The sequence below is a fragment of the Ranitomeya imitator genome, chromosome 2, assembly GCF_032444005.1.
Source record: "Ranitomeya imitator isolate aRanImi1 chromosome 2, aRanImi1.pri, whole genome shotgun sequence".
NCBI classification, from domain to species: Eukaryota; Metazoa; Chordata; class Amphibia; order Anura; family Dendrobatidae; genus Ranitomeya; species Ranitomeya imitator.
In genome coordinates, this window is record NC_091283.1 from 20,485,745 (window position 1) to 20,509,639 (window position 23,895).

The 23,895-nt window shown below is 46.6% G+C and overlaps 1 protein-coding gene across 1 annotated transcript in view; it reads right to left on the reverse strand.

Moving 5' to 3' along the window:
• Positions 1–362: 362 nt before the first annotated feature.
• Positions 363–23,895, reverse strand: part of ZNF711 (zinc finger protein 711) — a 33,695-nt gene continuing 10,162 nt past the window's right edge. Inside the window, exons 2-9 of the mRNA XM_069746112.1 lie at positions 20,650–20,753; positions 19,985–20,512; positions 14,166–14,327; positions 6,793–6,939; positions 6,042–6,179; positions 3,947–3,994; positions 3,285–3,422; positions 363–2,141 (exon numbers count right to left, since the gene is read on the reverse strand). Coding sequence (XP_069602213.1) covers positions 964–2,141; positions 3,285–3,422; positions 3,947–3,994; positions 6,042–6,179; positions 6,793–6,939; positions 14,166–14,327; positions 19,985–20,512; positions 20,650–20,731 — 2,421 coding nt within the window. The 5' untranslated portion in view covers positions 20,732–20,753 and the 3' untranslated portion in view covers positions 363–963. The remainder of the gene's footprint in view (positions 2,142–3,284; positions 3,423–3,946; positions 3,995–6,041; positions 6,180–6,792; positions 6,940–14,165; positions 14,328–19,984; positions 20,513–20,649; positions 20,754–23,895) is intronic.

Here is a 23,895-nt window from a genome sequence, read left to right on the forward strand (position 1 = left end):
CATCCGAAGATGCCGGATGAGTGGGTGTTATCCCTCCATATACTATCTTGTTCCCAATGGACAGGACACTGTCTTTAACGGCTGTAAATATGGCTGTGGGATAAAGACGAAGTGGGCAAAGCCCCTGATGAAGATCCCGGTGTGGTGCTCCCATTATATACACACACCTTGCATTTCTTGGATTTTCAGCATTGCAGTAGTTGTCCAGAAGCGCCACCGCCTCCTGCCATCCCTCGCTCACAGACGTATCTGAGATAAAAGTGCTAATTTTCTGGTATATTCTTCCATTTATAGATATAATATATTCTTATTTACATATATTTAAAATAACAGAAAACTCCATCAGACTCATACGTACGTACAATAAAACCACACTCCACTGTAATAACGATAAGAAGCTGTGTCCGTGGGGCAACGCCGCCTTATCTAGCACCTTTTATCTGGCTGCATTCCACCTTTAGGATCAGGAAATAATAAAAATGCTACTGGATCAATACTGAACCCCGTCACCTTGTCCTGTTAGCAGCGCTGTAAACTCTTTATACACGGTATCCGCCGCCATGGCGTTTTCCAGAAGGGCACAATCGCTTCATTTTGCAGCACAAGGAAATTGCAACGTTCAGGCACAAAGTTGAAAACGAGCGTTTGTGAACCCTCGACCAGTCATAGATCCGAGCCCAAGCGGAGGTGGGCGGGCCGCAGAGTGCTGGTTCTTGTGGTTCTCCTGCAGCCTGCTCCACCCCACCCCCAACGTTGACCCGTTATTTTCAGCGTTGGTCAGTTACACGTGTGTCACGTGCTCTAGTGCACAATTAAAGATTAACCCCTTCATGACCGAGGAACGCACAGCAAAGTGCAAGAAATAAATAAATTAAAAAAAAAAAAGAAAAGTCTGCGGTTCCAAACTCTGAAGTGGCAGTCGTCCCCTGCGGCAGCTGCAGTCGTCCCCTGCGGCAGCCACAGCTACATGACGACCTCTTTGTGGTGCCTCATGATGTGCTGATTTTTTTCTGACGGCCGGCGGAATCCCTTCTTGCAGAACTCGCAGCGGTGCGGGTAGTCCTTTGTGTGAATGCTGATGACGTGCCGCTTAAATCCCGAGGCGTCGGTGGTGCTGTACTCGCAGTACTGACACTGGTACACCTTCTTGCCGCTGTGAGTCTTCATGTGCTTCTTGAGCTCGAGCTGAAGCCGGAAGCCTCGTTTGCACTTTTTACATTTAAAGGGCAAGTCCTTAGTGTGAACGGAGAGGATGTGGCCGCTCAGTATGAAGGGGTCTGACGTCTTAAAGTCACAGTGGCGGCACTGGTGAATCTTTTTGCCTTTATGGGTCTCGCTGTGCTTCTTGAGTTCTGAAGGACGGTGAAACCCTTTCTCGCATACCTCACACTTGTGGGGGAAGTCCTTGGTGTGAACGGATATGACGTGCCGTTTAAGGTCACTGGAGTTGGTGCTCTTGTGGTCACAATGGGGGCACTGGTGGGTTTTGTGACCTTGAAAAAGCTCGGTGTGCCTTAAAAGTTCCTTTTCGTCAGTAAATGCCTGCGGGCACTGTTCACATTTGTAGGGCAAGTCCGTCCCGTGCCGGCTTTTAATGTGCGTTTTTAGGTTGGACTGGTCGGCGCACCTGAATTCACAATAGTGGCACAAGTACGGCTTCTCACCCGTGTGCGTCCTCATGTGTTTTTTTAGCTCAGAGGGATGCCGGAAACCCTTTCCGCATTCAACGCACACATGGGGGAAGTTCTTGCTGTGGACAGCCAGCAGGTGCCGGTTCAGCAGTCCCTGCTCGCTGGTCTCGTAGTCACAATATTTGCACTTGTGGAATTTGGGCTCTTTGTCTCGCAGGATGAGCTTGTTGGAGTTGAGGGGGCTCGCCTCCCGGTACCTCCGCGTGTATTCGGTGAACTCGTGCGTCTTGTCCACCTTGCTGCTCAGCTTGTGGCTCTCCAGGTGGTTGTGGAAACTGACCTTCTTGTTGGTGGTGAAGTCGCAGTCCGTGCACTGATATTTCTTCTTCATCATGTGGTCGGGGTGATTCTTCATGTGTCGTTTCAGGAAACCTCTGGACTTAAACTTCTTGCCACATATGTGACATGGGTAGACAGTCAGCGGCTGTCCGTCTGGACCGATGATGACGGCTGAAAAGAAAAACACAAAAGGTAAAAAACACAAAAACACTAAATATTGCAGCAGAGGATCAGCATGTGAAGAAATCATGACATATGAACTAACCTATAGCAAAAGCCCCCACTTCGGGGGACCCAAAAATAAAGTGCGCCCGGAATATGGAAGTCCTGAAAAATTGTGACCTGAATGATAATGCTGCAGGATCATGGAGCCCCACAATAAAGTCTTCACCCCACGTGACACATGGGGTCAGCGACTTCCCAAGAACAGTTGGTGTGAATCGATTAGCACAACCCGGACCATCACCCTGACTGTAATCTCTGGCTGCATCATTCTACCAGCGGTCCTGAAAGACTTCAGCATATAGTGTTTGTTTTTTTGCACCTTGTATTAGACTGGCCTAAAACATCTTGATGGCTGAGAAGTAAAACCTGCATAGGTACATGGTCACACTACACCACAGGTGGAGAAATTGGCCACAACAGTAAATTCTGGGTGCTGGGTGGGAGCTGTGATCCCGCCAATGACCTGTCGGCATCCGCAGCTCTTTTTTTTTTTGATTAGCTGACCTGGCATGAGATCACAACAATGACTCCTTGCCAGGTCAACTAATCAAAAGTAGAAGCGCAGATAAACAAATGGTGGTTCTCCCGGCTCCAGCCTAGCAGCCAGTTTACCATCATGGTGTAGTGTGACCATGTACCTAGGCAGTAGTGATGAACGAACGTGCTCAGATAAGGTGTTAAAGCATGCTTGTATGCTAACAGAGTGCCTTCAGTGTGCTCGGATACTATGTTCGAGCCTCCATGACTGCATGACTCTCGGCTATTTGATAACCCCGACACATGTAGGGATTTCCTGTTTGTCAAACAGCCAAGAGACTCAAACATATTATTCCAGCACGCCCTAGACACTATTAGCACCTTTTCCGACCACGTTCGCTCATCACTACTAGGCAGGTTTTCCTTCCCAGCACTCAAGATATTTTACGTCAATCTAATACAAGATGCAAAAACAAAACAAAAAAAAACTCCACTAAATACCTCTGGCAGAAGGTAAAATGTTAAGCAACGTCCAACACAAAACCCAGCACACAGGGGCAGGTTTACTTTTCCGGGCCATTTTGTGCGCCCTGTTCTAGGTTCTGGTGGTACCTGTCTGCCACTGCCTGGCGTCACCTCTCCTCCTCTTCTTGGCTTTTTGTTTCAGCGCTCTGCTGGTGGCGATACTGTCACAGATCTGTAGGTACTGGGTCGCTGGTCCGTTCTTGTTTTGTCGAGCCTCCAAGTTTCCTGTTGGAATAAAATGTCATAAGGAGAATAAAAACAAAAAACTGGATTGTGACCCATTTATGAGGAGGCTCACTGACCCTATGATCGTTAATAAATGTACTGTATGGTCAAATCACACTAGTATCACAGTCAGAGCTGAATGCAAAATTGTGCGGAGACAAATTCATGAAGCTCTACGGGTCTTTTGGCTCCTTGTAGGTATTGTCTATCTTCATATGTGTACGTTTTTGGCTCGATATCCTCATGTATATTTTGTGATACTCAAAAGAATCCGGTCCTGTGTCCCCCCCACCATTGTCAATAAGCCTGATGGAGACATCCAAGCTTAGCACTCTAATATTGATCTTCACGACTCCCATAGATCATGAATAGAGCGTCAGAGCATATGTATTGAGGCTGAGCCACTAAGAAGGGATTTGGGACCCTCTCTCTTGAGCTCGATGGGGACAGACACTTATCCCCCTGGAGAGGTGATAAAATCACAATGTAAGACACCACTTTTTAATTTCACTCTGATGACTTACCAGTCTCCTGCCAGTCTCCGTATTTTCTGGGCAGCTCCCGCTCATCTCCTACAGGAAAAAAAAAAGAATAATAAAATCAAGAATTACATAGAAATTCAAAGTAGTAACTTCTGACTACGTCTGTCCTGGAGCTTTCTGGCCCTCGCCATCATTCCGAAATAATGGATACACAGACAGATACATATATTCCACTTTAAAAAGACATTCCATACAATTTTTGAGTTACTTTAAGTTTACTTTGTGCGCCCGATTCATAGTAACATAGTACAATAGTTATTAAAGGGAACCTGTCACCCCGTTTTTTGAGATTGAGCTATAAATACTGTTAAATAGGGCCTGCGCTGTGTGTTCCTATAGTGTATGTAGTGTACCCCGATTCCCTATGTATGCTGAGAAATAACTTACCAAAGTCGCCGTTTTCGCCTGTCAATCAGGCTGGTCAGGTCGGGAGGGCGTGGTGACATCGCTGGTTCTTCCTCAGCTTTACGTTGGTGGCGTAGTGGTGAACAAGCAGCGCGCGATCTGCGCTGTAATCCCTTGCATCGGTGGGGGCGGCCATCTTCCTGGGGCCGCGCGTGCGCAGATCGAGTGCTCTGCTGCACGGGGCTTCAGGAAAATGGCCGCGGGATGCCGCGCGTGCGCATTAGAGATCGCGGCGGCCATTTTCCCAAAGCCGAGATGCAACTCGGCTTTGGGAAAATGGCCGCCGCGATCTCTAATGCGCACGCGCGGCATCCCGCGGCCATTTTCCTGAAGCCCCGTGCAGCAGAGCACTCGATCTGCGCACGCGCGGCCCCAGGAAGATGGCCGCCCCCACCGATGCAAGGGATTACAGCGCAGATCGCGCGCTGCTTGTTCGCCACTACGCCACCAACGTAAAGCTGAGGAAGAACCAGCGATGTCACCACGCCCTCCCGACCTGACCAGCCTGATTGACAGGCGAAAACGGCGACTTTGGTAAGTTATTTCTCAGCATACATAGGGAATCGGGGTACACTACATACACTATAGGAACACACAGCGCAGGCCCTATTTAACAGTATTTATAGCTCAATCTCAAAAAACGGGGGTGACAGGTTCCCTTTAAGGTTGAAGGAAGACTAAGTCCATCTAGTTCACCCCATAGCCTAACCTAACATGCCCTAACATGTTGATCCAGAGGAAGGCAAAAAAAAACCCATGTGGCAAAGAGTAAACTCCACATTGGGGAAAAATGCATAATTTCTCAAGTCACTTTTCATTTTCTGTTTTGTGGTATTTGTTGATATTTTTGCACCAAATTTTTCAAAATATCAAATTCTCTTTATATTTAGTAGCATGTTCCACTAAAAAGTTGCTAACTTGAGCACACAAAATAAAATATATATATTTTTGTTTTAAATATCTAGTAGTGATGGATGATTTATGCAAATATACAGAGTTATATAATGACCACACTCGGCCGCGGATTGTCTGCAGCCTTCTCTATTCCATCAAGAGCAGACTTCCATTCTGGTGGAATACAAAAAGGCTGCCGCCAATCAGCAGCAGTGATAACCGAGCTTAGAGGTCGCAGGATCTAGTCCAGCACAAGATGGGAAGAGTATAGTGTGTACCGAGGACGGGGGTTGTAGCCATCATCCAAAAGTGGGGGTTTTCTTTTAACAGACTAGGCACCTAATTATATGAGCAGGCTGACACGACAGATTTCTCCACATCTGAGAAAAACGGTCCAATTAGTCTGATCTGGCATCATTTTTTGGGGACATGGAAAGTGAAAAGATTTTAAAAAAAAAAAGTTTTTTCCCACATTCTCCATTGAGGGTTTTTTTTTTACACACTGACCCATGGACTTGCATTGCTGATTTTGATCCGACACTTGGATTAAAATTATGGACCTATCCGATTTTTTTTCTGCTGATCACTTTGTCCAAGGAGTAAAAAAAAAAAGAAAAAAAAAAAAAGGGACATGTGCACAGCCCCAAAGAATATCATTGGTACGGATCGCACTCGGTCGTGTGCATGAGCCTTAGATGTGATTTGGCTTATGGCTTCATCCCGATATCTCCCCTAGTGCCTTATAAAAGTCCTCAGGGACTGCAGCTATTTCACCCACCATAAGCAGCTGCCCAGGCCACAGGAACAAAGGTCTTGCTCAGGTTGGCGTCCTCAGTCTGAGCCTCTGGAAGAGAAGAAGCCTCCTCTTCCCCCACGATCACCTCCATGTAAACTTCATCTGCGATTTCCGCGCAGCCTGGGTATAATGGAGAAGTCGTTGACTATCACATATCACAGATTTCTGGATGAGTAGGTGCCATGTTATTAGATGAGCCAGTGTCTGATACAATAATACAGCCGCCCACGTACTCAAGAAATGGTGGGAATGAGCCTACAAATACTGAATGTGTACCATCAGCATTTCTATGCAGCTTTAGAGGTAACTAGAGTACCAGACCGGATGTAAAATCTACAAAGTCACGACATTTTATGCAGAAATGTAACCAAGATGCATGAATATTAAACGTATTATTTTCCGGGGGATGTCTGCTTGGGGTGCACTTAATCTATAATGAAATGACAGATATACTTGTGATCAGGAAGGATCTTCAGGTATCTGGTCATCAGTGCTGTGTATCAAGAAGGGAGCTGGCTCAGCCAGTAAAATTAGGCAGCCAGACCCCTCCATGCACATCAGTGTGAAGCAAAAAGGTGAAAAGTGGAGCTGCCAGGACCCCCGACCGATGCAGACAACTTGAGACTGGGGCACCTGCGTTACTACCAGTACTTCAGCTTTCTTGTGCAGCGGCGCCCCCTTGTAAAGTCTTCAGGCGACTCCTGTCTAGGGAAGAATAAAAAGGTTTCCTTACCGATATCTTCATCTTCCTGAGTGGAGTCTTTGACAGTCATGTACACCATCTTCTCTCTCTGTACTCGAGCCAGACCGCTCTGCTCGAGGACTCCGGCGATGGGATGCCCGTTGTGGAAGTCGCTCTCTGTAACAATTTCTGTCCCCCCTGGAAGAAGACGTAACAATTAGGAGAACGTCAGAAGACAACGGCTTTACCAAAATCTATCGATTTGATGAAGTGATACATGGCCAGTAGCAGAAAAGTTCCCACCAAAGAAACATCACTTTCCAGTAGCGTCCACTAGGGCGGCGCTATACAACACAAACACGCCCGATATGACATGCTAGAGCGCTGTCTGGGCTGTTTAATGTCGTCTTCACGTCTCACATTCACTCTTCACATCTCCACAACAAAACTGCAATAATCCAGCATCAGACATCTGAGCTATCCAATCTGCAAAAATATACTCCATATAGAAATCCAGAGGTCACGACTTCAGGACGCTTAAGTGACCTCAGGGGGCTGTATAAGGGGATGAGACCCTAAGATCTGGGCTGCAGACCTGGCCCCCAGGTTATCGGTGGCAGGACTGGTTTTGTCGTTTTGCAGTCTACAAAGTTTTTATATTTATTAAGCATTTTTTATTCCCCCCCCCCCTCCATTTCCAATTTGAGTGAATCGCTTACATAGTGATTCCTAGTGCACTGTCACAACTAATGACGCTGCTGTAGGAGATAGAGATGAGGTTACAGAAAGAAAATCCAGGCAGGAGACACCGACACGTGTGAAAGTCGAGTAACGTGTTGTCTACTTCTACAAATGGATTCCTTCCAGTCTACATTTGCATTCTGCCTCCAGTCACATCCAAAGCAGATTTGCTGACTTCCTGCCTTGAGAGAACGCCTTTCTGTGTCCAAGGACATCAAGTCATTTTTGGGCTCGGGCACACCGCAACACTAAGACGGTGCCTGGTCGCTGCGGCCCCCTGTAAGTGGCGGCTTGTTTTGTGACATAGGGGTTTTTGAAGCGACTTGCCGGTAGCTGCACCATCACATTAATTTACATTACCCTGCAATGTGGGAGCGACAACATATTCTGGGGGCCGAGATCTGTGACCCCCAATGATCCTGAGAAAGGGGATCTGCATACAGTGGAGGTCAACCATGCGCTCATTGTCTATAGGGCTACCAGAGACAGCCAAGTACAGCTCCGCTTTCTATGGCAGTCCTATGGACAATGAATGGTGACACGGTGCTCATGTCCCACCATTACTCCATTCACACCGAGTCCTGTGCTCAGGACCTAGAAGATCAGCAAGTCATCACCTCTCCTAGGATAGGACTGCATAAGCTTGGTACAGGTCCATTATTGGACAAAAACATACCTCTCCTCCAGGACCGGTGCCCTTCCAGCGATGGTGTCTCATGTGACATTATCATGTCCTGTGAGCACTGCAGCCATCATAGCTCCGTCTGAGGCTGACTGGCTGCAGCGCTCATACGACATGATGTGACGACCTTCGGAAGACACAGCGCTGGCATCACTGGAACGGCGCCGGTTCAGGACGTAGGTGTTTAGATTCTATCTGGATGACTCCAGCATTTAACAATCACGGTAACTCTATACGTCGGTCGAGAGTGTTAGTGACACCGCGGTCAGGGGTCCTGCACTCATTTCTCCGGCTCTCACCCTGGTGTGGACACTCGCCCAGTATACAGATTCACTTCTCCCGCTCTCACACTGGTGCGGACACTCGCCCAGTATACAGACTCATTCCTCCCGCTCTCACCCTGGTGCGGACACTCGCCCAGTATAGACTCATTCCTCCCGCTCTCACACTGGTGCGGACACTCACCCAGTATACAGACTCATTCCTCCCGCTCTCACCCTGGTGCGGACACTCGCCCAGTATAGACTCATTCCTCCCGCTCTCACACTGGTGCGGACACTCACCCAGTATACAGACTCATTCCTCCCGCTCTCACACTGGTGCGGACACTCACCCAGTATACAGACTCATTCCTCCCGCTCTCACACTGGTGCGGACACTCACCCAGTATACAGACTCATTCCTCCCGCTCTCACACTGGTGCAGACACTCGCCCAGTATACAGACTCATTTCTCCAGCTCTCACATTGGTGCGGACACTCGCCCAGTATACAGACTCATTTCTCCCGCTCTCACACTGGTGCGGACACTCACCCAGTATAGACTCATTTCTCCCGCTCTCACCCTGGTGCAGACACTCGCCCAGTATACAGACTCATTTCTCCGGCTCTCACCCTGGTGTGGACACTCGCCCAGTATAGACTCATTTCTCCGGCTCTCACCCTGGTGCGGACACTCGCCCAGTATAGACTCATTTCTCCGGCTCTCACCCTGGTGCGGACACTCGCCCAGTATACAGACTCATTTCTCCGGCTCTCACCCTGGTGTGGACACTCGCCCAGTATAGACTCATTTCTCCGGCTCTCACCCTGGTGCGGACACTCGCCCAGTATACAGACTCATTTCTCCGGCTCTCACACTGGTGCGGACACTCGCCCAGTATAGACTCATTTCTCCGGCTCTCACACTGGTGCGGACACTCGCCCAGTATAGACTCATTTCTCCCGCTCTCACCCTGGTGCGGACACTCGCCCAGTATAGACTCATTTCTCCGGCTCTCACCCTGGTGCGGACACTCGCCCAGTATACAGACTCATTTCTCCGGCTCTCACCCTGGTGTGGACACTCGCCCAGTATAGACTCATTTCTCCGGCTCTCACCCTGGTGCGGACACTCGCCCAGTATACAGACTCATTTCTCCGGCTCTCACACTGGTGCAGACACTCACCCAGTATACAGACTCATTTCTCCCGCTATCACCCTGGTGCGGACACTCGCCCAGTATAGACTCATTCCTCCCGCTCTCACACTGGTGCGGACACTCACCCAGTATAGACTCATTTCTCCCGCTATCACCCTGGTGCGGACACTCGCCCAGTATAGACTCATTCCTCCCGCTCTCACACTGGTGCGGACACTCGCCCAGTATAGACTCATTCCTCCCGCTCTCACACTGGTGCGGACACTCGCCCAGTACACAGATTCATTCCTCCCGCTCTCACACTGGTGCGGACACTCGCCCAGTATAGACTCATTCCTCCCACTCTCACACTGGTGCGGACACTCACCCAGTATACAGACTCATTCCTCCCGCTCTCACACTGGTGCGGACACTCGCCCAGTATAGACTCATTCCTCCCGCTCTCACACTGGTGCGGACACTCGCCCAGTACACAGATTCATTCCTCCCGCTCTCACACTGGTGCGGACACTCACCCAGTATAGACTCATTCCTCCCACTCTCACACTGGTGCATATAAATACAAATATTTTGGCCTGCACTCTAGAGTTGAGTCGGGGTGCTGGTGCGACAGACCATAGGGTCTAATACTAGTATTACGTTAGGATCCACCGCACTCCCTATGTGGAATATCTTATACAGAAATCTCCAATTTTTTTGAAATTTGCTAATTTATTTACGTGCAAAAAAATAGTCAATCAGGAATATCAGATCAAAACAGAATTACTACAAAAATAGTGAATGCGACTCGGTATGATTTCGACGTTTCGACCCTCCCGGGTCTTACTCGGAGGTCGCACTTAGTCCAGGCTACATGAATAATTCCTATGGTAGGAAGGATGTTGTCCCTGTGATGTCCAGGGGCAGGTATGGTTTCTTTGATATTTAAGTGCAGCCTAGTAATTGATCTGTCTCCGGATATGACCTCAATTGAAATAGACCGCGACGTATCAGCGTCTTGCTATTTGTTTTTTAACTTAGGGGCTGGTTCGTCTCTGGGTATAGGCCTCTCTTCAGGACGCAGGAGCGCGGTTCACTGGTCACTACAGGATTGAATGCCTATATAGACAACAGCAAGACGCTGATGCGCCGCTTTTACCTCCTCTCAAGGCTTTTCCTGGAAACAAAATATTCATAAGGCTGCATGCACCACCTTACCATCAACCTAGGACCTACACGCCGTTACTGCCAGATAAGGTCATACCCAGAGACGAACCAGCCCCTAAGTTAAAAAACAAATATCAGCAAGACGCTGACATGTCGCTGTCTATTTCAATTGAGGTCATATCCGGAGACAGATCAATTACTAGGCTGCACTTAAATATCAAAGAAACCATACCTGCCCCTGGACATCACAGGGACAACATCCTTCCTACCATAGGAATTATTCACGTAGCCTGGACTAAGTGCGACCTCCGAGTAAGACCCGGGAGGGTCGAAACATTGAAATCATACCGAGTCGCATTCACTATTTTTGTAGTAATTCTGTTTTGATCTGATGTACCTGATTGACTATTTTTTTGCACGTAAATAAATTAGCAAATTTCAAAAAAATTGGGAGATTTCTGTATAAGATATTCCACATAGGGAGTGCGGTGGATCCTAACGTAATACTCACACTGGTGCGGACACTCGCCCAGTATACAGACTCATTTCTCCAGCTCTCACACTGGTGCAGGCATTCGCCCAGTATACAGACTCATTTCTCCCCCTGTCACACTGGTGCAGACACTCGCCCAGTATAGACTAATTCCTCCCGCTCTCACCCTGGTACGGAAACTCGCCCAGTATACAGACTCATTCCTCCTACTCTCACACTGGTGCGGACACTCGCCCAGTATACAGACTCACTTCTCCCGCTCTCACCCTGGTACGGAAACTCGCCCAGTATACAGACTCATTCCTCCCACTCTCACACTGGTGCGGACACTCGCCCAGTATACAGACTCACTTCTCCCGCTCTCACCCTGGTACGGAAACTCGCCCAGTATACAGACTCATTCCTCCCCCTGTCACACTGGTGCGGACACTCGCCCAGTATACAGACTCATTCCTCCCACTCTCACACTGGTGCGGACACTCGCCCAGTATACAGACTCATTCCTCCCACTCTCACACTGGTGCGGACACTCGCCCAGTATACAGACTCATTCCTCCCACTCTCACACTGGTGCGGACACTCGCCCAGTATACAGACTCATTCCTCCCACTCTCACACTGGTGCGGACACTCGCCCAGTATACAGACTTATTTCTCCCACTCTAACCCTGGTGCAGACACTCGCCCAGTATACAGACTCATTCCTCCCACTCTCACACTGGTGCGAACACTTGCCCAGTATACAGACTTATTTCTCCCACTCTAACCCTGGTGCAGACACTCGCCCAGTATAGACTAATTCCTCCCGCTCTCACCCTGGTACGGAAACTCGCCCAGTATACAGACTCATTCCTCCTACTCTCACACTGGTGCGGACACTCGCCCAGTATACAGACTCATTCCTCCTACTCTCACACTGGTGCGGACACTCGCCCAGTATACAGACTCACTTCTCCCGCTCTCACCCTGGTACGGAAACTCACCCAGTATAGACTCATTCCTCCCACTCTCACACTGGTGCGGACACTCGCCCAGTATACAGACTCATTCCTCCCACTCTCACACTGGTGCGGACACTCGCCCAGTATACAGACTCATTCCTCCCGCTCTCACACTGGTGCGGACACTCGCCCAGTATACAGACTCATTTCTCCCCGTCACACTGGTGTGGACACTCGCCCAGTATAGACTCATTCCTCCCGCTCTACACTGGTGCGGACACTCGCCCAGTATACAGTCATGGCCAAAATATTTGAGAATGACACCAAAATTATATTTTCACATGATATGCTGCCCTCTGGCTTTTATTAGTGTTTGTCTGATGTTTATATCACATACAGAAATATAATTGCAATCATATTATGAGTACCAATAGGTTATATTGACAGTTAGAATGAGTTAATGCAGCAAGTCAATATTTGCAGTGTTGACCCTTCTTCTTCAAGACCTCTGCAATTCTCCCTGGCATGCTCTCAATCAACTTCTGGACCAAATCCTGACTGATAGCAGTCCATTCTTGCATAATCAATGCTTGCATTTTGCCAGAATTTGTTGGTTTTTGTTTGTCCATCCGTCTCTTGATGATTGACCACAAGTTCTCAATGGGATTAAGATCTGGGGAGTTTCCAGGCCATGGACCCAAAATCTCGATGTTTTGTTCCATGAGCCATTTAGTTATCACCTTTGCTTTATGGCAAGGTGCTCCATCGTGCTGGAAAAGGCATTGTTGAGCGCCAAACTGCTCTTGGACGGTTGGGAGAAGTTGCTCTTGGAGGACATTCTGGTACCAATCTTTATTCATGGCTGTGTTTTTAGGCAAGACTGTGAGTGAGCCGATTCCCTTGGCTGAGAAGCAACCCCACACATGAATGGTTTCAGGATCTTTACAGTTGGCATGAGACAAGACTGGTGGGAGCGCTCACCTCTTCTTCTCCGAATAAGCTGTTTTCCAGATGTCCCAAACAATCGAAAAGGGGATTCATCAGAGAAAATGACTTCTCCCCAGTCCTCAGCAGTCCACTCCCTGTACCTTTTGCAGAATATCAGTCGGTCCCTGATGTTTTTTCTGGAGAGAAGAGGCTTCTTTGCTGCCCTCCTTGAAACCAGGCCTTGCTCAAAGAGTCTCCGCCTCACAGTGCGTGCAGAAGCACTCACACCAGCCTGCTGCCATTCCTGAGCAAGCTCGGCACTGCTGGTAGTCTGATCCCGCAGCTGAAACAGTTTTAAGATACGGTCCTGGCGCTTGCTGGTCTTTCTTGGGCGCCCTGGAGCCTTTTTGACAACAATGGAAGCTCTCTCCTTGAAGTTCTTGATGATGCAATAGATTGTTGACTGAGGTGCAATCTTTGTAGCTGCGATACTCTTCCCTGTTAGGCCATTTTTGTGCAGTGCAATGATGGCTGCACATGTTTCTTTAGAGATAACCATGGTTAACTGAAGAGAAACAATGATACCAAGCACCAGCCTCCTTTTAAAGTGTCCAGTGATGTCATTCTTACTTAATCATGACTGATTGATCGCCAGCCCTGTCCTCATCAACACCCACACCTGTGTTAATGGATCAATCACTAAAACGATGTTAGCTGCTCCTTTTAAGGCAGGACTGCAATGATGTTGAAATGTGTTTTGGGGGTTAAAGTTCATTTTCTGGGCAAATATTGACTTTGCAAGTACAGTAATTGCTGTTAAGCTGATCACTCTGACATTCAGGAGAATATGCAAATTGCCATTAGAAAAAATGAAGCAGTAGACTTTGGAAAAATTAATATTTGTCTCATTCTCAAAATGTTTGGCCATGACTGTACAGACTCATTTCTCCCGCTCTCACCCTGGTGCGGACATGTGAGGTGATGAGCGGCAGCGAGCGGATACAAGTTCATACATATTCACAATCGAGCATTTCACGGTGAGATGGGTTGATGGCCGCGTGTGAAGTGTACTGACCTATTTCCACATCATCATCTGCCTCCGCTTTGAATATGTAAACTTTAATCACCTCTGAACCAAACCCATTTTCTTTAGACGCTGCGTCCCCGTGGGAAATCTCGGTGCTGATTTTGAGAGGAGCGCTGCCGATGCGTTCTAACTTGTCCCCGACGTCGTCTACTGCAGGATGAAAAGGTATTTACAGGATGTTAATTAACTGCGAAGAGACGATGTGCAGAGACAGGAGCAGTCACAGGGCACCATCATCTTCCCTGATGGGGTCTTAATCTGGGCATCCACCTGGGGCTGCCCAGGACATTGCGGTGGTCTCTGCATCTCACCACTTCTAGCGGTTGGAACCTTAATAATCCAGAGACCACCAGAGACCGCATAAGGAAGGTGCTCACAACAGGCAAGATCTTCTGTCTGGTGGAAGAAGCCACGGTACTAGGGGGCTAGCCAAGAATACGGCAGTCTCATACCAGACATGAACCTTCAAAACAATCCTACACAAGCTGCAGCCTGCTGCATTCTGCCAGCCTCACAGCTGAAATCCCCCAGCATTCCCTGTATGGTCTGTGTCTACACGGAGCGTGTTCTGATGCATCGTCAAACTCATGAGCAGCGATCTAATATATTCACTGAGCGTCTACCAAACACGAGGGCAGAGAGCGCACTGCTATATGGGAGGACGGCAGAGCCGAGAAAAGGCCAGAACTGCTCCGCGCAGAATGAACACATAGGAGAAACCGAAGATTTCAGCTGTAAAGTCTATAAAATACTCACTGCAGGATCAGTAATTTAATGTATGTACACAGTGACTGCACTAGCAGAATAGTGAGTGCAGCTCTGGAGTATAATACAGGATGTAACTCAGGATTAGTAATGTAATGTATGTACACAGTGACTGCAGCTCTGGGGTATAATACAGGAAGTAACTCAGGATCAGTAATGTAATGTATGTACACAGTGACTGCACCAGCAGAATAGTGAGTGCAGCTCTGGAGTATAATACAGGAAGTAACTCAGGATCAGTAATGTAATGTATGTACACAGTGACTGCACCAGCAGAATAGTGAGTGCAGCTCTGGAGTATAATACAGGAGGTAACTCAGGATCAGTAATGTATGTACACAGTGACTGCACCAGAAGAATAGTGAGTGCAGCTCTGGGGTATAATACAGGATGTAACTCAGGATCAGTAATGTAATGTATGTACACAATGACTGCACCAGCAGAATAGTGAGTGCAGCTCTGGGGTATAATACAAGATGTAACTCAGGATCAGTAATGTAATGTATGTACACAGTGACTGCACCAGCAGAATAGTGAGTGCAGCTCTGGAGTATAATACAGGATGTAACTCAGGATCAGTAATGTAATGTATGTACACAGTGACTGCACCAGCAGAATAGTGAGTGCAGCTGTGGAGTATAATACAGGATGTAGCTCAGGATCAGTAATGTAATGTATGTACACAGTGACTGCACCAGCAGAATAGTGAGTGCAGCTCTGGGGTATAATACAGGATGTAACTCAGGATCAGTAATGTAACGTATGTACACAGTGACTGCACCAGCAGAATAGTGAGTGCAGCTCTGGGGTATAATACAGGATGTAACTCAGGATCAGTAATGTAATGTATGTACACAGTGACTGCACCAGCAGAATAGTGAGTGCAGCTCTGGGGTATAATACAGGAGGTAACTCAGGATCAGTAATGTAATGTATGTACACAGTGACTGCACCAGCAGAGTAGTGAGTGCAGCTCTGGAGTATAATACAGGATGTAACTCAGGAGCACTGCAGGATCAGTAATGTAATGTATGTACACAGTGAGAGCGAGTATGTTCAATAATGAGTGCAGCTCTGGAGTATAATACAGGGTCAGCACCAGACAATATACTGTGAAGGAAATAACTATTTGATCTCTTGCTGATTTTGTAACTTTGTAAGATAGAATATCAAAAATAAAATTCAGAAGATCACATTGTATAAATTATATAAATGTATTTGCATTTTGCAGTAAGAAATAAGTATTTCATCCCCTACTGACCATTAACCCTCCGTCAGTGGCAATATGTTTCATAACGAGTTTAGGGGCATTGCGCCTGTCCGGCACAGGCTAGAAAATTGGCTATATTTGCCTTTTTTTAAAATGTCAATGCTCTAAAAGTGATCAGTTACCTTAATAGGAATGTAATAAATGAGAATACACATAATCTGGTGTAAAAAAAAAAAGTTTAATAACCAGAAAAGTAATATGTTTCTAGGTCTTGAGCCTCCTCCTTTGCTCTCTCCATCTTGATCTGTATCGGACACATCTGGACATTCTTCCACATCATCTTCTGAATCAATGATGTCACTTTCTTCCCCTAAATCTTCTACCTGTAAGGGGTCTGTCTCATCATCATCAAGCAGTATAGTTTGCACTTGTCCAATGCCCTTCATGTTGAGCAAGTCAAATATTCTCCTCGCCATTTCATAAGAAAAGCAGAAGCAAGAGAGAGAATATGTGTTAGGGCGCAATGTGCCTGAGAAGCACATTCTTATTTCTAACAAAACCTTCTGTGACAAATCCACAAATTTAGCACTAGCTATTCATAAAACAAGCTAAAAAAAACAATTTGGATGAATAAAAACAGAAAATTCTAATCGTCAAAGGTGTGACGCATTCAGGGGCAATGAGCCGGAGAAGCCAAAACACTGATATATCTGATCTCCTGCAGCACAAGAGGCTTCTCAGGTGTCACACAGCCTTTATAGTTATGAAGGTACTGGGAGGATGGTGTTTCCGAGATAAACCACTGAAAATAGAGAAATGAAACCAAGTGAGCTGCGCCTGTCAGATCAGTTGCCCCTGATGGAGGGTTAAAGCTATATTCACACTTTGCGGATTTTGCTACGGATCCGCAGCGGATTTGACCGCTGCGGATCCGCAGCAGTTTCCCATGAGTTTACATTACAATGTAAACCTATGGGAAACAAAAAACGCTGTGCACATGCTGCAGAAAAATCCGCGCGGAAACGCTGCGGATTACATTCCGCAGCATGTCACTTCTTTTCTGCGGATTTTCACCTGCTCCAATAGAAAACTGCAGATGAAAATCCGCAGAAGAAACCGCAGTAAAAACCGCGATAAATCCGCAGTAAAAACCGCGACGGGTTTTCACTGCGGATTTTGGAATTCTGCTGCAGAAAAATCCGCAGTGGAATCTGCAAAGTGTGAACATAGCCTAAGAGTTCTGGCTCCTACAGACCAGTTAGACTCCTAATCATCTCGTTACCTGCATTACAGACAGCTGTCTTACATAGTCACCTTTATAAAAGACTACTGTCCACAGACTCAATCAGTCAGACTCTAACCTCTACAACATGGGCAAGACCAAAGAGCTTTATGAGGATGTCAGGGACAAGATCATAGACCTGCACAAAGCTGGAATGGGCTACAAAACCATAAGGGTATGTGCACACGATGCAGATTTAGTGCAGAACTGCAGCAGATTTTTCTGCAGCAGAAACGCTGCAGAACTGCACTGTGATTTACAGTACAATGTAAATCAATGTGAAAAAAAAAAAAGCTGTGCACATGGTGCAGAAAAATCTGCGCAGAAACGCTGCAGATTTCAAAGAAGTGCATGTCACTTCTTTTGTGCAGTTCTGCAGCGTTTCTGCACCCTCCATAATAGAAATCCATTGGAAAAAAACGCATCAAAAACCGCACAAAAAACGCACCTGCGGATTCTACAAGGAGATGCAGAATTAGTGCAGATTTTCTGCAGAAAATTCTGCACCAAATCTGCATCGTGTGCACATACCCTAAGTAAGACGCCGGGTGAGAAGACGACGACTGTTGGTGCAATAGTAAGAAAATGGAAGAAATACAAAATGACTGTCATTCGACATTGATCTGGGGCAACATGCAAAATCTCACCTCGTGGGGCATCCTTGATCGTGAGGAAGATGAGAGATCAGCCTAAAACTACACGGGGGGGGGGGGACTTGTTAATGATCTCAAGACAGCTGCGACCACAATCACCAAGAAAACCATTGGTAACACATTACGCCGTAAAGGTGTAAAATTCTGCAGTGGCCGCAAGGTCCTCCTGCTCCAGAAGGCACATGTGCAGTCCGTCTGAAGTTTGCCGATGAACACCTGGACGATTCTAGGAGTGACTGGGAGAAGGTGCTGTGGTCAGATGAGGCAAAAATTGAGCTCTTTGGCATTAACTCAACTCGCCGTGTTTGGAGGAAGAGAAATGCTGCCTATGACCCAAAGAACACCATCCACACTGTCAAGCATGGAGGTGGAAACATTATGTTTTGGGGGTGTTTCTCTGCTAAGGACACAGGACTACTTCACCGCATCAATGGATGGAGCCATGTACCGTAAAATCCTGAGTGACAACCTCCTTCCCTCTGCCAGGACATTAAAAATGGGTCGTGGCTGGGTCTTCCAGCAAGACAATGACCCAAAACATACAGCCAAGTCAACAAAGGAGCGGCTCAAAAAGAAGCACGTTAAGGTCATGGAGTGGCCTAGCCAGTCTGCAGACCTTAATCCCATAGAAAACTTATGGAGGGAGATGAAGCTCCGAGTTGCCAAGCGACGGCCTAAAATTCTTAATAATTTACAGATGGTCTGCAAAGAGGAATGGAGCAAAATTCCTCCTGACATGTGCGCAAACCTCATCATCAGCTACACAAAACGTCTGACTACTGGGCTTGTCAACAAGGGTTTTGCCACCAAGTATTAAGTCTTGTTTGCCAGAGGGATCAAATACTTATTTATCACTGCAAAATGCAAAGACATTTATATAATTTATACAATGTGATCTTCTGGATTTTGTTTTTGATATTCTATCGCTCAAGGGTAAAATTAACCGACCCTTAAAATTATAGACTGTTCAGGTCTTTGTCAGTGGGCAAACTTACAAAATCAGCAAGGGATCAAATACTTATTTCCCCCACTGTATATAAGGTAAGCATTATGACATATTCAGAGACTCAAACATATGACCGCCATATACTAATTATATGACCGACCTCCTCCTTGCAGCCACCACTACATACAGAATGACACTTGCTATAGGGGCCAATGACAATAGAGATAAATGCAGGAGATCGCTGTGGCTGCAGACTAAGACTTTTATAAGTTTCTATTAAAGCTGGTGGGAGCAGGGGATTTGGAGCTCTGTATCAGAATTTCTGAATCAGTATACGTAATAGGTAACTTACAGAGCTCTACTTGTATAGTAAACTACATGTGCAGGTACTTACACAACCAACGTACAATGTGATGGGAGAGAGACAATAACTTTTCAGGCTCTTACTTATGGGGTCTCATGAGGAATACAAGCTTAAGGAGCCAGACATGAAATCTGGGCTCTCTGAGTTTGAAACCTCAATCAAATACGCTGTAAATAAAAGAAAACAAGGGCAGGGTTTAGAAAAGCATTAACGTATATAATGATTAGCTGTTACTACCCCACGCAAGCTTCATACATAGGTGAATTCTACATGTAGAAAGCTCAACAGTCCAGGAACATATGCCATAGACCGGACAGACCAGCACTTGACAGGTGTAAGGTGTCTTTTGGTGTTTGTGTCTTTGAGAATCTCAATGATGGTGTGAATGCACCAGGGAGCAGATAAGCACATGATATGTGCAAATATCCAGCAACGTTATTGCCCTGATGACCATGGACCACAGCTACGACACAATGTGACTAAACTGAGACTATATAAAAATCCCACCGGTGGCTCAAGTGTGCAGATCCATTATAAACTGCAGCTTTTTTTCTAACTATACCCTTAATGAACGGACCTTTACTTACAAGATATCATCAGGTAATCCTCCGCAGCACATTTTAGATCATTGTCCTCCGTTTTAATGGTTACGGAGGAGCCGGCAGCCTGGATGTCAGAGGAATGAATTATGGCATCAGAGTCACAGCTGGCCACCAGAACCTCCTGTGACACCATGGTTGGGGAGTGAGAGTCCGACATCACGTCCTGCACCACCTGGGCCAAGTGACCATCAGTCGCAGCCGCGAGATCGGCCACAAACACTTGGTCCGTCACGGTCTCGGTAATAATGTCAGATTGTAATACTTGATGGCTGCTTTCCAGCTCCTCCTCAAGAGCGACGTCAGTTTCCAGGACAGCCTCTGGCACAATGTCGTGCTCTGTGACGACGTCATCCTCGCTGATAATGTCCGGACCCTGCACTACGTCATCCGATAGCTCCTCCTGTGCCAAGGTGATGTCATCGTCAGTGATGACATCGGAAACTAACATGCCCTCTGGAACAGAGACGACAATGTGGTCGCCATCGACGTGGGCTGTGCCGGTCATCCCAGCCACTGCGGAGACAACCAAGGAAGACAGGAGAGAGGTTAAAGACCTTAGCAAGGTCCTGAGCACAAATCACAACATCATATTCCGCCATTACTATTAAATGTATGGAGTACGGAAATAAAAATATATAGGATGAATGTACCGAAGTCCTGCATGATCATGGTGTGAGGAATTTTGGCTTCTTGTATCTGGAGCTCCAGCCTGCCACCTCCCGGATCCATCATTATTCCGAGGCATTCACAAAACCTGCGGGAAATAAAGCCACACATTAATGGAGGAATGTGAGTGCGGTGTTCAGAAGGGTTTATTCCAGATTCCTGTCCTAGTTCAGGGTAAAGGGCCCTGTACACATTAGGCCATAGTCATCCTGATCCGCCAACGCTGTTATGTATGTGACGTGCAGGCCAACTGGTGGTTGGGGCGAGACGTTGATTGCATATGTCCAATTTCGGACTACCGAACGCATGGTTCTCCCGGATATAAGCCCCGGCCAACATGTTAGTGGCTTTCTCATAGAGAACACAGGAGCGCTCAGGTGAACAAGCACACCTGCGTATGGGAGAGCCGGCTGAATGATGTGATGTGTATGGCTGCCGTTAGGTGGGATTACATCTAATAACCACGGATCAGCAACTTTTAATTGCCCGTTCACACATGGAGACCGGGGTAAACAGTCCCTGTACGATCCATATAGATTGCTCGGTGTATATAGGCGGCCATAGTTCTTGACAGCAAAGGTCCCGTTTACACAGGTCAACGCACTGCAGAAAACCATGAACTTTTGTGCAGCACAAAAGATCATTTCTACAGATGAACAAGAGTTTTGCTCGTTATTCCAGCGAATGGCAGCCAGTTTATACTGCAAGATTATCGAAAAAGCGAGTGTTCCTAGTAAGCCATCTCCATCCACCTGATTGCACCGTGTTTAGGAGTTCACAGTGCAATCAAATAAAGGACATACAGCACCTCCAATGTACAGTGGCTGGCAAAAGTATTCACACCCCCTTGGCGGTTTCCTTGTTTTGCTACCTCACAACCCGTATTTCCGTTTTTTTTGCAGGTTTGCATCAGTTCTTGTAAAGCACATTCCTACAACTGTGAACATTTGGTTTAATTTTTATTGCGAAGCAAACAACAAATAGGACAAAATAACTGAACACTTCAGTGTGCATAACTATTCACCCCCTTAAAGTCAGTACTTTGTAGAGCCTCCTTTTGCAGCAATTACGGCTGCAAGTCGCTTTGGATAAGTCTGTATGGGTTTTACACATCTGGTCACTGGGATTTTTGCCCATTCCTCAAGGTAAAACTGCTCCAGCTTCTCCAAGTTAGATGGTTTCCTCTGGTGAACAGCAATCTCCATTGGATTGAGGTTTGGCCTTTTACTAGGCCACTCCAAAACATTTACACGTTTCCCTTTACACAACTGGAGTGTTGCTTTAGCAGTATGATTTGGGTCATTGTCTTGTTGGAAGGCGAACCTCCGACCCAGTCTCAAATCACTGACAAACAGGTTTTGCTCAAGAATTTCCCTGTATTTGGCACCATCCATCATTGCCTCGGCTCAGACCATTTTCCCTGTCCCTGCTGCAGAAAAACTTCCCCACAGTATCATGCTGCTACCACCATGTTTCACTGTGATGATGGTGTTCTTGGGGTGATGAGTTGTGTTGATCTGGTTGAAGACATAGCGTTTACCTTGGTGGCCAAAAAGTTGAATGTTTGTCTCATCTGACCACAACACCTTCCTCCATACATTTGGGGAGTCTCCCACATGGCTTTTGGCAAACTCAAAACAATCCTTAAACACAAAATTGTAAGTATAGGTTTTTTTTCTCCCTACTTTTCCATAAAGGCCACATCCATGGTGTGTACGGCTTATTGTGGTCGCATGGAGAGATACTCCAGTCTCTGTTGGGAACGCTGCAGCTTCTTCAGAGGTTGATCTCTGTGCTGCCTCTCTGATTAATGCCCTCCTTGCCCGGGCTGAGAGTTTTGGTGGGCACCCTCTCTTGGCAGGTTTGTTGTGGCACCATGTTCGTTCCATGTGATGATGATTGATTTGATGGTGCTCCAAGAGATTGGGAGATTTTTTTTTTTTTTTTAATAACCCAACCATGACTTGTTCTTGTCAACAACTTTGTCCCTGATTTGTTTGGAGAGCTCCTTGGTCTTCATGGTGCGGGCTGGAGAGCTCCTTGGTCTTCATGGTGCGGGCTGGAGAGCTCCTTGGTCTTCATGGTGCGGGCTGGAGAGCTCCTTGGTCTTCATGGTGCGGGCTGGAGAGCTCCTTGGTCTTCATGGTGCGGGCTGGAGAGCTCCTTGGTCTTCATGGTGCGGGCTGGAAAGCTCCTTGGTCTTCATGGTATGGGCTGGAGAGCTCCTTGGTCTTCATGGTGTGGTTTGGAGAGCTCCTTGGTCTTTCATGGTGTGGTTTGGAGAGCTCCTTGGCCTTCATGGTGTGGTTTGGAGAGCTCCTTGGCCTTCATGGTGTGGTTTGGAGAGCTCCTTGGTCTTTCATGGTGTGGTTTGGAGAGCTCCTTGGTCTTCATGGTGTGGTTTGGAGAGCTCCTTGGTCTTCATGGTGCGGTTTGGAGAGCTCCTTGGTCTTCACGGTGCGGTTTGGAGAGCTCCTTGGTCTTCATTGTGTTGTTTGGCTAGTGGTGCCTCTTGTTAATGGTATTGCAGCCTCTGAGGCCTTTCAGAAAAGGTAAAGTGTATATACTAACACACATGTGACACTTAAGATTGCACACAGGAATATGTCTGGTCACTAAGAATGGACGTATGAAGGGAATTCCTTGCACAAATTTTTTTTAGGGACCTCATCACAAAAGGGATGAATGCACATACCAATTTTTAGTTATTTGATCCCATAAATTTAATTTCTGCCTATATTTTTCTCACTTCACCAACTTAGACTATTTAGTGCCGATGCATCACACACAAATCGGATTTAAAAAAAAATTAAACACGTGGTAATGTAACAAAATAAGTAAAAATTCAAGGGGGTGAATATTTTCACAAGCCACTGTATATACATTTAAAAAATTCTACACGTCCCTGATAAGATCCCAGGTTTTTGACACATAAAAAAAATCCTAACAGGAAGAATGATTTCAGGAGTTTTGCACCTACAATGTCACCCACAATCTGAACAAATCCATTGTTCAAATATTTGTATTAAAAGGTTTTAATTATTTACATGCAAAGAATCAGGCATTATAATATTAATTGTAATTAAAGTTTTGTTGTTATATAGCCTGGGGATGGGAATGACAAATAGAATAGGAAACTTGCTTAGGAAGGAGAAGAAAATAACATGAGGAAAGGGTAAGACAAAACAGATTAAAATGTAAGGAGTAACATTCTTATTTAGGTTACAAAC